This window comes from Triplophysa rosa, linkage group LG19 (genome assembly GCF_024868665.1).
Source record: "Triplophysa rosa linkage group LG19, Trosa_1v2, whole genome shotgun sequence".
NCBI lineage: Eukaryota > Metazoa > Chordata > Actinopteri > Cypriniformes > Nemacheilidae > Triplophysa > Triplophysa rosa.
The window spans coordinates 10,746,859-10,761,136 of record NC_079908.1 but is presented as its reverse complement, the minus strand read 5'-3'; the positions used below and the strand labels follow the sequence as shown (position 1 = coordinate 10,761,136).

Here is a 14,278-nt window from a genome sequence, read left to right as displayed (position 1 = left end):
GTTGCATAGAAAAACACTGACACAGATTGGACACAGATTAATGAACCCAAAACAGGGAGGAAAAAACCCTGTGGGCACAGCCAAAACAGGAAAAGTGGAGATTGGAGCTAAAAGTCTTATGGGTGATTTGTCGGTCAGTTAAGCTTACCAATATTTGGGTGATTCAAAAGCTTCATGATCCTCACTTCCCGAAATAGCTGAAAACCAAAAAACAAAACGTCAATGTGCAGCAAACACAATGCATTTGTCCTTCATAGCAGTCAAATGTACCAGAATTTAAAGGGATGGTTCACCCCAAAATATAAATTCTGTTATCATTTTCATTTGATCATTCTGTTATCGCCCTCTTGTCCTTTCAAACCTGTATGACTTTTTTTTTCTTCTGCACAAAACAAAAGAAGATATTTTGAAGAATGTTGTAAACTGGACCCCATTCACTTCCATTGATTTTGTGTCCATACAATAGAAGTGAATGGGTGCCAGCGCTGTTCGGTTACCAACTTTCTTCAAAATATCTTCTATTGTGTTCTGTAGAATAAAGAACGTCATAAAGGTTTGAAATGACAAGAGGGTGAGTAAATGATGACGGAACTTTTTGGGTGAACAATCACTAAGTGTCAAGTTTATACAAAAATAAAGCAAACATTACTTAATTAAACAGAATACTATTAATACTATACAATAATAATAAATACAAATAAATTTTGATCTAATAAAAAGTATGATAACATTGGTTATTTTCCCAAATATAATGATATTAAGAAATGAGAATAACATTTTACAGATTTTGAGCATTTTAGTATCATGACAACACTACATCACAATGTGTAAATGTATACACATGTGTGCAACACAAGATGTGGTTAACCACCACCACCCAACCCTATACTTCAGGAAGCATTTGAGTCTAATTTCCTATAATTAGATGCCTGCCCTGCCTTGGACCCTTCAGACTAAAGGCTTTACCTCTTGAAAGCCATGAGGGAACAGAAGAGACACAACACAAGGGTGGGAGAGTTGTTTTAAAAACTGTATCAAAGCAGAAGGGGAGAGGTCAGACTCACCTTTTGAAGACTGGAGGAGTTGAGCTGAGTCTTGTCTATGATTTTCACTGCCACCTAACCGAGAAAGTAAAGAGTTTGATTAGGTCTTGGGAAGATCAGCCTCGGTCTGCCTTCATACAGATCACAATCTCACATCATCAGGAAGCAATTCACCACGCCGCATTGAGATTACAGCACGTTACTCCTGCAGCGGGTGAGCGCGCACATGCAAACGCAAACTTTACCCCTGCCCTCTCTTCTCTATCGTTCTCAATCCAATTTCTACACTTGGGAGTCACGTTGCGTGTTATCAGTGCGTCAGACATCATGCAGCAGCATATTAGCGGGCACAGGGGCTCTAAAAACAAGCTCGTCACATGATCAGGTATTTGAACAGAAAGTGTAAATGCATATACTATTGTGGAATTCAGTGTGTAGCAGAAATATGTGAATTGTGATGCATGTCTGAGTGGGAGCAAGTGTACGGTTACTGCTGTGTAGATCTCAGGGTAAGCATGACAAGACACAATCCTCACCTCTTTTCCAGTGAGGACGTGCTTGGCGAGTTTGACCTTGGCAAAGTTTCCTTTGCCGATAGTTTTCATAAGCCTGTAGCAGCCGATGTGGGGCTGCTCGTCCGCTGTGGAGTGAAGCATGTTGGAGCGTCCGCTGGACTTTGAGTCGGAGTGAGACTGCAAAGAGAGAGAGAGCAAAACAGTGATCAGGCCATTTGTTTATCCTGAATGTTAGAGACTACCATTCTGCACCTGGAAACTGTTATGAAGGTTAAACCTAAAAGCACAGATGAGAGGTTTGCAGAGCACTGGTTTAATAATATCCTTATCAGAGCCTGGGTGATTCTGATTGGATAGGACTGTCGCCATCGGATTCTCACACTAAGCAGACATGTGGGGATAGACTGAAAGACTTGAGACGAGAGGTAAAAAAAAGTAAGAGAGTGAAAGATGATCAGATGGTAGGGATGTGGAGAACACGGCGTGCTTTGGTTAACAATTGATGTGCTGTATAAACGAATGCGACTGACTGTGGAACAAGTCGATTGAAGCAAACCTCAGTCAAAATTCAAATGGAATTGCAAATTCAGTTGATATTTGCATTTCATAATGTGTAAAAGTCCCCACATTGATCAGCCTGTTGGTTACTGCCACATGAAGAGAGTCGCCTTCTCATGCTAGTACAAAAGATGAGAAGCTATTTATTCAATGCAGTGCAGAAACATTCATTATGGACGTAAATAATAGCGGTCCAGAAGCACTTCCTGTTTCAGTTTTTCCTGTTTCAACTATCCAAATGTTAGAACAAAATACAATCAACAGAATTTAAATGCGCCTCATAATGTTAAATGAACATCTTTAAAAAAAAAAAAAAAAAAGTTTCTGGATCAGTGGATGTGTTTTGCTAAATGGTCTTAAAATGGTCTTGGTTTGTTATATTAATGCAAACTGGAAAAAGAACAAGTGTGACTTCTATAATAAACTTCTATAATTAAAAAAATAGTGCAATTATACAACAATACAATTTGTTTTAAATACTGTAAATGTAAATACACAATATGAACTAGGGATGCTTGCGCATCCATTGTCCAAGCACAAAAATGTGTAAACCAATAAAGAAGTGTAATTTTTAATTATTCCCACAGAGTTATTATATAAATATTTTCGTTATTAAAGTATTGTTTTCCATTGGTTTGACCGACCCCAGCGGGTGGGGGCAGACTTTGTCCCCACCACTTTTGAAAACAAAGTTACGCCACTGGTCTCACATAAATAACATCATTATTTGTATTACACGAGCAGAAGCTAAAATAACAGTTAAATGATGTCCTAAACCATTTCGAATAAAACAACTGATAAGCTGTCCACAGGCGATCAATACAAACCTAAAAACCCTGATGGTACTGTACACTTTAGGAATGTTGGTGAGGATTTAATAAACTTGTGACAAAATACGTTACCGATACAACACATTATAAAAAATATATATTTGCATTTTGCATCTATAGCGCTTATTTTGATCTTCAGCTTTAGATCTTTTTTCTCTGACTAAAACAAATGCATAAAATGTTTCTTCATTATTATTCTTAACGAAAAACTCAACAATACTAAAATATCTTAGTATCATTACAAACGCACTTATGGTAAACTTTTACTAACAAAGGTGGATGGTATCCAAAGGAAAAACAACATTTTCTTTTGATACCAATAGATATTCATTCATTATTTACTTTTAATTAAACAACAAAAAAATAGTACACTGACAAACTTGCTTATATGAAACAGAATGTTTATTAACAAAACGAATTGTGACCTGTTTTGTAACGTAAATAAATTCAAAGATCTTCGGATTTTCCGCTTACTTCAACACAGTTTGTGGTTTATTATTATTTTAAATGAAAATGCAACAATAAAACAAGGACAACGCTACTTATATTAAACAAAGAAATAAAACTTTTATTAATAAAAGCTCTCCTCTGCCTTGACCTGTCAAACATCGCGCCTCAAGACTGCAACAGCAGCTCAGAGAGAGAGAGAGAGAGAGAGAGAGAGAGAGAGAGAGAGAGAGAGAGAGAGAGAGAGAGAGAGAGAGAGAGGATGTGTGATGCTGTGAATTTGGTCACACGACAGACACCAGACACAGGAAATCTGATGGTGAGAGACGGAGGGAGGAGTCTGTTTATAAACAGGGGGTCTGTGGAACACTTTGCTCTTTCTGTGTTGAATAGAAACAGTGCATCAATTGTGACCTGTCCCCATCTGTGAGCTCACAGTCTGAGGACAGTCTGTCAGGCCGTGAGGTGAGCACATCGATTTGAACAGACTGTCTATTGTCTGGATCATCGCACTCTTTAACTGGTGTTGGTTAATGCCACCATATTCGTGTCCATGTGAGAGTTCGTCCATCCCTGCAGTCTGACCTGTCTGAACATAACTGCGCTAAATCTGCCCTTCACCTACGCCAACTACAGAGACAGGTTTAGATCAAATTGCTGGATAATCTCTGTGATTTGGTTTTGACACACATTCCTCATAATTACTTTGTGGAGCAAGATGAGGTTACCTTACTGCTGAACCACACCCCATTATTGGTGATTCATTGAGAGGTTCACAAGAAAATCCTCAAATGTTATAGAAACATTTTGTCCTGACTAGGTGCGACGAAGCATGATTCATGATTCATCTCCATATACAATACGAAGTACATTTGGTAGTCCAAAGTGTCCCAGAACTGTTTGCTTTCATACATTCTTTAAAATATCTTCTTTTGTGTGCAACAGAACAAAAACATTTATAAGCCATCTTTCCTATGGTAGTCAATGGTGGCCAAGAACTGTTTGGTTTAGGGCTGCAACTAACGATTATTTTAATTGTCGACTAATCTAACGGTTATTTTTTCGATTAGTCGACTAATCTAACGATTATTGTTTTTTTTTATCTAATAAAGATTTTTGGGATTAATCCTTTGGCAAACTTTGCAAATAAACAATAAGTTCTAGTATTTTCTTACATTATAAAGCAAATCATACTTTTTACTCCACTACATTTTATAAATAAATATTGTTGTTTTAACATTTTAATCCGTGTTTACATTAAAATCACCATCTTCTTTTAATTAAGTAGTTTTAATTTTAAAAGTAAAAAAAATACTGACTTTGTATGTACTTAAGTACTGTATTAAAGGTAAAAAAAAATGTTTTATTGCACTTATGCTTTTTGTTTAGATTTAGATTTTTTTTTAGATTTAGATTCAATTTATTGTCATTGCACATGTACGAAGGTACAAGGCAACGAAATGTGACCTCTGCATTAAACCATCCAGAGAGTAGTGAACACACGTACCCCCGGAGCAGTGGGCAGCTATCACTGCAGCCCCCGGGGAGCAAGTAGGGGTAAGGTGCCTTGCTCAAGGGCACCTCAGTTGTTAACCGCCAGCCCTGGGAATCGAACCGGCAACCTTCTGGTCACGAGTCCGACTCTCTAACCATTAGGCCACAACTGCTAAATGACTAAATGTAAATGTAAAAACATTAAAAAATGTGTATATGAAATACTAGAGCATGATATATGCTCTGTATTTTTTTCCTCCAAGTAATATCCGACTCTATTTTCAGTCTCATAATATAATTGATTAAAAGTAAAATACTACTATCTGTCTCTGTTTATTGTACAAAACTATCACCGAATAAAAGACTCTAATGCAGAGTGGCGTTAAAGCGAGCTCCCTGAACTCAGAATGATGCGCTTAATGCATTCGCTTAGTTATTTACAGTTATGCGCATCCCGGACGCACAATGATGCGCTTAAAGCACCTACTCCTTCTGAAGTCCCGGGGATCATTTTGCTCCCCAAAGTAAATAATACTTAGAACACAACGAGAAGAGATGATATGTTACATGTTTAACACATAGTGCGTTGCATCAATCCGACAGTATACAGTTCAATCAGAGGTTTAAAAAGAGTTATTTCGTATGAAGACGCAACATATTCAGACCGCTTCCAGTGCATCTAATAAACTAAGCTACACTCAGCGAGTAACGTTAACTTATAGTCTCTAACAAAATACATTTTAAACAAAACCACAGACTACCATCTTGTCATTATGAAGAATAATGAAAACATTGGAACATGTTGGAAAAAGTAGCGTCCTGACCGTCACCGTACACACGCATGCTGACTGGAGATTCACAGACAGCACCAGCGGAGGTCAGAGTTTCTTCATTATGCTATATTGGTTTATTCCTCGCATAAAGCTATCGAATGACATAAAAAGTGCATTGGTGGTTTCATGATAGTCAGTCCTTTTTGAAGCTTAAGAGTAATTTAGGCAGGGTCACAATCTGCAAAGGTTCACATTCACTAACTTACACTAGTACAATAGCGTTAATGTAAATCATTAATGTAAAGCGTAGTTTTACATTACAAAAAAGTAAATTACAAAAAAGTAATTTATTATGAAAGTCTACATCTACGTGCCCCTCTCCGTCCGTTTGTGATTGCGTGTCCATGCTGTGATGATCGCATTCCGGGGGTAACGTTAGGGGGAATTCCTCCGTCCATTCACTAACTTACTGCGTCCGAGGCTCTCGATCGCTTTTTGTCGAGTGAATTATACTTTCTCTTGTTCTGCTGATTAATTTACACACGCCCGGGAACAGAAACTGCTATTACAGCAGATAAACGTAAATAATACGAAGCGTCGATGCATTTCACGCACGTAATCGACGACGTCGACGCGTCGTTGCAGCACTAGTTTGGTTAAAAGGATTCTTCTAAATATCTTTGTCTGTGTTCATCAGAACAAAGACATTTATTCAGATTTGGAACAACTTGAGGGTGAGATGAAGACAGAATTTTCTCTTTTGCGTGAACTGTTCCTTAAACAACAAGAATGACATCATAGCAATGAGAATTTGGTGGGAAATACCTAGATTACCTATTCAGTCACCTTTCATTTTCACACATTTCCATGCTATCTACACAGAAGCATACATGCTTCTGCAGCTTCTCAGGTTTGTCTCTTCATCGTGACGTGAGTAAAGTTGTAATGATACTGCAGCGAGCGCACGTCACAGCGGGGTGATGCGCAGAATATGGCTGCAGTGAGAGTAACGCGGAACGCACACACAAACGCACGTAGCTCTGACCTTCACTATACGCTCCACAGCCACTTCAACAAGCCCCCATTTAATCGAACAAATACAAAGCAGAAGAAAAGCTCAAAACATAAGATATCAGTCACACCTATGATCTGATTATAAACTAACAAGCGGCCAAGCCAAAAACTTTCTGCACACCAGACTTCATTTTGCATGAACAGCCAAGACTAGCAGAAAGATTAGACGCAACGCACAGGAGGAGAGCTGCCTCCCTTTGAGAAAATTACAATAGAAGTAAACAAGCAACAAGCTTCAGGCATTTTAAGAGACCTCCCATGTGGTTGTGTGGAAGAACATCTGCATTTCTCAGGTGTTTTAATGCACATTACAGTCACTGCATCCGTAATCGCATTCTGTGACAGTATGTACCGAATTAGAGTCTACTTATCGACAGTTAAAACTGTACGTTCTACACAGTTAGTGTGGGTGCAGTATGAATACATTCAGAACATAAATTATTCAACACGTCTTCACCGTCATGTGACCTGTAGGTTCGTTCACCTATGATGAATAACATATATTAAAATGCACTCAGGCGTTACACAAGTATAGGGGGCTGTCAAACTATTAATCGCATCTAGAATAAAAGTTTGTGTTTGCATAATATATGTCTGTGTACTGTGCATATTCATTTTGTATTTATAAACACAAAGACATACACATACATATTTAGGAAATATTGTTAAGACGTACTGTATATAAATGTTTATTAGTTTTTATATATTATATTTTTCTTGAATATATGCATGTACATGTATGTGTTTATATGCATAGTGCATAGACATATATTATATAAATACAAAGTTTTATTCTAGCTCTGATTCAGCCCTACACAAGAACAATATAACCACAACAAAAAAAAACTTTGGTACTTACATAAACTTTCCAGTATTTTTATTTATTTATTATGATGATAAATTATCAATAATTAGGATACATTTGCATAGTTCCATTCAGTGGTTCCAACATGAATGGATAAAGAGATTATAAACAACTATAATATATAATAAAACCCTGTAAAATTAACAGTTTTAGTCTACCAAACTGGACAAAGTCTGTGTTCGCACCCTTTAAACTGGAGTGACTAGTCATGTGAACCAAAAAAAGGTTTTTCAAAGCTCACATTAAAAAACTTGCATTAAAGTGAGTTAGAAACTTTATGTACGTCTTACTCTTACATGAACATAGCTAAACACCAAAAAAATTAGTTTAAATTTTAAGCTGAAATTGAATTACCAGCTGTAATTCAGCCTCGTGTTTCCATAAAAAACAAATGCATTTACAGAAAGTTATTACCGTAAAATATTACAGTAAATAACACAGCCATTAAAATCCTGTACTTCTAGCTTATAGCATTTGCGTCCATGAAAATGTTTAACGTCCTCAACACCTCATGACAAACGTGAAGACAGATGCCCCAGGCTGGTTTCAAAGCAAAAGCCCAGCGTTGATAGCCACAGATAAATAACCCAGAGATGGATTTTAAAGACCTGAAGGTCTCTGCCTAAAATAAGATCTACATGCGGATCTCTGAGGGGGTCCGAGCTGAGAAAAGCAGCTTCCTCAAACGCTGTGGCACAACAGGAAGTTGAGCTAATTCCCGGAAGTACAGTGATGGAGGATAGTAAGATAGAGAGAGAAGAGAAATCCCAAAATGATTTGGGTTCCAGATCATACACAGGAAGCGACGTGTCTGGGTTTGTCAAGAGGAGTTGCTGCCAGAGCAAGAGGAGGCCTTCAAGAAGCTCTTGGGATACGAGCGTTGACATGCCTGGACAGCTGGGAACCAAGACAATGGAGCAGACGAACCACAGACTGAGGCGCACTGAAGGTTTCTCCAGTTCAACCGATCCACCAGCGCAATGACTCAGAATTACAAGAGGGCTAGATGAACGATGTCATCGCTGGGGAATTTATGTAGAAGAGAGAGATTTATAATCTAAGAAATTAAAAAGATGATCATATTAAAGACAATTATTATTAGATCCAATTATCTTAACTAAACGAGGCGTTGGGCAATTTTATGATCAGAATGTTGAATAACTGCATTATCACCATAGCCGATATCACTAAAAGACTATATAGGTCAGCAACAGATGACTCCATAGGTTGGGCTTACAAATAATGATGTAATTTGTTGGGGGAATTCAAGGACTGATCAGGAAACAAAAAGAAGAAATAAAAGAAGAGAACAGACCTTTCAGATCTTAATGTTCCTTTTTTGGAGGTATTTCACGATTACTCACTGTTTTATAAACAATTTCTGTGAATACTATATTTTAGTTAAAATTAGGCTACCAAGTTACTTGAAGTTAAACTAGTGACACAATTCCTACTTATAAGAAAAATGTTTCGAATTCAGTACACTATTACACAAAACTGTATTATTCCTTCCAATGTTTTTTTTTTACATAAAGTAATTTGACAACTTTAAGGGGCGGTTTCCCAGACATGGATTAACTTAAACCAGGACTAGGCCTTAGTTATATTAGGATATTTAAGGCGTTTTTAAAAACATGCTTTACAAACAAACATTACAGTGTGCATCTTGAGATAAAACAATCGCACTGATATATTTTAAGACATGCAAGTGCAAGTTGTTTTCGATCAAGATGCCACTAATTTTTAAAGTAGTCTGGGACTAGGCTAAAACCCTGTCCGGGAAACCGGCCCTAAAGGTTTAAAATCTGGGACATGATTTACAGCTTTACTTTCCATTTGTGGTTTCAACTAAACAAAAAATGAGCATCCATAAAACATGGTCTGTGTGCATGGACACAGGTCTGAAATGTCCTTCCTTCCGGAGACCCATTTCTATCTTTGGAAGACAGCAACCAGTAGCATTTGATGTGTTATAAAAAGATAAAAGCAGTTCCTGATTTCACAACATCTGCCCAAATCTTAACACTGCAGTTCATCACCACACCCGCACAATAAACATCGACAAAACACTCGCTACTCCTGCCACAGAATGGGCCTTGCCAGGTGGAATCCCCTTTCATACACAAATCAAACACCATAAAGTATACAGGAGCTTATCAATTACAACACTGCAGGACACAAACCCAACTGTTCTTTCATGAACTACAGATAAACTAGCTCTACCTGTCTCCTAGAAAAACCAGTTCTGCCCAACACCTTTATTTCCTTTAGCCTTGCACCAGTGGGAAAACCAACCAGACGATCAACCTCACACAACACCACCCTTCATTTAAGCAATTCAGTCACTAGAGTAATAATGACAAGTCTCAAGTCCAAAAGAATTGTGATGACATTGGGAGAACCGGTTATAGTGTGTTCTCTGATTCCTATACGAACAAGATTAGTTGAATTGTTTGTCACTGCTGACGTTTCCTGCCCGGTTGCAGAGGGCTGGTAACACAGACGTCAATGGTGACAAATATCCAGGAGCGGTTACTTTTATAGGGACAACATAATCTAATATGTACAATACAATTGAAAGCCATAGTCTGGGAGACTGTAGCGAGTGCTTTAATACAGAAAACCACATGTAAGCGGTAAAAGTCTGACTGCATTTGCCCTCACAGTGTAAGTTTCATGTTGCTAAAATGATTGTTCAAAATGGTTTTGTCACCTTGTATGCTGCTCACCAAGATCTCTATACTCTCACCACAGTCTTCGGTCTCTAACTCCAAATAGAACCCTGTGACTGAATAATAGTTTCACACAGGGAGGAGTGGGGTAAGATGTGCCAGTGGGTAGGCCATGTGAATTAGAAAGGGACGAATGTATGGGTAGTTAACATATAAACCATACATGTGCCCTATGGTGTGACATAGGAAAATTTAACTAAAAAATAATAACAACAGAGATAAATCTTTCTTATGCTTGCTATTTTATTTTATATTATATTATAAATAATTTAATATATTATAAACAGTTTGTTTTCAATTTTTTTTTGCCTGGATTCACAGACGGTCACATTTACTGCATGTCAAAGAAAATGGCATGTCATTTAAAATTGATAAAAAAATCTACATTCCAGGTCTGATAAAGCTAAACTATGATACATTTAAGTTTACAAATAAGGAAGAGAGCGGTAACCTGCGCCACATTTTACTTAACTGTCTTAATTTAAGAATTTGCCTTCTTATAACACTTAGCGTATATATTAATATATATAGTAATGAACCTATTTAAAATAATATAAACCTAAAACTATATAAAAATGCTAATTCCTAAATTGTTAAATTAAGACAATTAAGTAAAAGCTGGCACAGCTTACCAGACTCTTGCTTATATGTAAACAGAAACAAACATGCTGGCCAGGAGACAACTTTGTCACTGAAGTGTTGTGGAGGTGCATGCAACTAGCATGGTGCACGCATCCTATTGAACTGCTGGTTTTTAATTACAGAGGCTTGAGGGAGGACATTCAGGTCTGCGTGAATGACTAATATCTGACAAGAATATGAAAACCACCCCAAGACACACCGCACACCCGAAAGAGGATACCGGTTATGGGAATGTTGCCGAGCGACCGCTCTCACAACCGTGTTCAACACAAGCGTTTCATGCTCTAGAAGGTCACAGAGAAGTAGAGGCTCCGTGTGAGGGGGAACGTTTTCAGACTGGGGGAAAAACAGTGGGGTACATCAAAAGGGGAGGGGTAAATAAAGCTGGTGTGTGAACTGGCTTGTCATATATCTGTATTTTTATCACACCATGACTATTTCCAGAGCAGGGAGGTAGCAGCCAGTATGCAAATAGGCACCAGCTGAACACCAACACCCCATCAGTAAACGCTACTATGCTGTAGCCTCATATTTGAGACTGGAAGGCCCATGCCAAGCTCAAGCTACAGGTGATCGGATGAATGGGTTCGCTTTAAAACAGGCTTTAAAGAGGATTGTGCAAGGCTGCTGTTTTCTTCCATCACCTAACCTTGCAGGCCATTCTGGTTAGAGAAGGCTTAAAACACACTGTGCATGAAGATCAATCTTTGTAAACATTCAACATGAAGACACACCCCCAGTGACACTCCCCAAACCATGCCCAGCTCAACTGGAAATGCTAGTCCAGACTGATAGGGGTTACAAATCTTCGCCAAGAAACACAATACCACAACTCCAACGCTAACGTTGCTTAAGGAGTAAATAAATAAAATAAGTCCTGATCTGAGCTAAGACAGATTTACATGGGAAACAGGCTGAGATGATTAAAAATCATTAGGCTGCACTACATCTGTTTGGCCTGATATTTTATTGCCTAAACTACATGAACGTTATTGAGATAAAATGTTGACCAACCTCTTTTACACTGCAAATCGCAATACGATTTGGTATGATTTGTCAGGAAACATTTCTGAAACATTTCATCTGTACTATAAACAATATTTATAAGCTTATACACACATATACAATAAATTGGATCAAACAATCAAGGTCAAATCAGTCGAGATTTTAAACTCGACGTTGCGATATAAAAAAAGAGAAGTGTTTATTAGAATTAGCTACCTAGCATCCATCATTTTAAAGTGTTCTTTTCAAACAATAATGAACAAATGGATTTCGGACTGAACAAATGGTTTTCGGCCTAAGCAAATGGATATTGGGATTTAAAGCGGCCCTAACACACGCGGTTTCTGCCAATCTCATATTAATCTTGAGTACCTATAGAGTAGTAGGGCTGTGTATTGGCAAGTGCCTCCCGATACGATACATATCACGATAGATTGGTCACTGTACAATATATTACTATGTATTTTGATACAATACACATTTACGATATATTGCAATACTTTAAAAAGAAAATGTAAAAAGTAGAGCTAGAAATACAACATGCTGTGCACCACCGGGGGTTTTCTGTAAGGATAAGTGTAAAAACATCCCTTACCTCTGCAGAGTGGCCATGATGTGCGATGCATGGACCTTTAGATCAGAGGTTTGGGTTCTCAAACTGTGGATTGCGCCCCTCAAGTGGGTAGCACAGGGGAATAAGGTGGGCCACGCAAGTCACTTGGCTGTTGTGGTGCATTACAGTTAAAACACTGAACATGGGCAGTTTAAACCCTGGTTCATCCGTGCTGTAAATGTGCTGGTGTCACATCCGTGAAAGTACAATAAATGTCATTGTTACTTTTCTTAATAAACTTTTTGTCTAATGCACTGCAGTAGCCAAGTGACTTGTGTCATGACTTGCGAACAGAGGTGGGTAGAGTAGCCAAAATCTTTACTCAAGTAAAAGTACAAGTAACTAGAGAAATTGTTACTCAAGTAAAAGTAAAAGTCACTATTTTAAAAACTACTTAAGTAAAAAAGTATGCAATGAAAAAACTACTCAAGTAGCTAGTTACTTTGTATATGATTATATAGGCCTACTACATAAAATTAATATTAACGGCAATATTTTAATATTACATTTTAATCAATATTTTTAATTATCATAAGAAGATATCTTTGCAATATACTAGAGAGACTAAAGAATAGACAAACACAGAAGAGACGAGCATTTCTGTAAATTTCATCTAGTCCTGATGTCAATGTAGTTTATACAACTTATTTAGAATAATAGACCATGTCAAACTAAAGCATGAACTAAACTCAGAGCATTTCCTAAGATGATCTAGAACATCTGCAGTGCTCTCTTAAATGAAATACACATTTTTGAACAAAGCTCATTTTTTCTCGTGTTGTGTCACGTGTGTGTTGTGAAACGCTCTTACTTGTAAACAAACAGTAAACAGTGAACCACACGCCCATCAACACGTTTTCTTCCTTCTGTTCTTCAAATGTATATTTCTGCAAGCCCACGTCTGTGTCTGACAGGTAACGCGCATGTTGCTGTGTCTGACGAACAGGTCGCGCAGGTGCGCGCATATGGCGGACATTTATCATTGCTGGCAAACAATATGACACATTTGCAGTTTTGATTGTATAGATATAGATTAATATCCACTTCATCCAACGCTCTTTGTGTTCAGCGTGTTCTTAAATTTCGCGCTACGAGGAGTGAGTAATCCTGCTTCAGATGATTAAGATCGTGCTGCGAACTGAACAAATCATTTGAACTAATTCATTAGCCTATTCAAATAGTTTTACCCATTGTTCAATTAATGCTTTCAAAAGAATCGACTCAAAAGAATCAATCACTCGGGAATGCCCGTAAAAAGAGACGACAACCTTGAAATAAACAACGCGTTTTAAAAAGCATATTTTAAAATGAAGGAATGAAGGAACGTCACGCAATGTAAGTTATGTAACGAAGTAAAAGTACAGATTTTCTATTAGAAATTTACTCAAGTAAGAGTAAAAGTACACACTTTTAATTGTACTTAAAAAGTACATATTTTCCAAAATGTTAATCAAGTAAATGTAACGAAGTAAATGTAGCGCGTTACTACCCACCTCTGCTTGCGAAGCCTACAAACAGCATTATTTTATATAACTCATTACTCCATTACTTATTTTGAAAATCAAAGCACACCCACACATCAGCTCTTGAGAGCTCCAAGCGTTCTTATATCTTTCGCCATGCTCACTTACTTTTGGCCGTATGTATATGACATGATTTTAAAAATATATATCGATAGTAGAGGTAT

The 14,278-nt window shown here is 37.6% G+C and overlaps 1 protein-coding gene across 10 annotated transcripts in view; it reads right to left on the bottom strand.

Annotated features, from left to right (window-relative positions):
* Positions 1-14,278, bottom strand: part of mark2a (MAP/microtubule affinity-regulating kinase 2a) — a 31,513-nt gene that overhangs the window by 14,663 nt on the left and 2,572 nt on the right. For all 10 annotated transcript variants that reach the window (XM_057359888.1, XM_057359879.1, XM_057359882.1 and 7 more), the window contains exons 2-4: positions 1,580-1,735; positions 1,065-1,118; positions 149-197 (exon numbers count right to left, since the gene is read on the bottom strand). In XM_057359888.1, the coding sequence (XP_057215871.1) occupies positions 149-197; positions 1,065-1,118; positions 1,580-1,735 (259 nt within the window). The remainder of the gene's footprint in view (positions 1-148; positions 198-1,064; positions 1,119-1,579; positions 1,736-14,278) is intronic.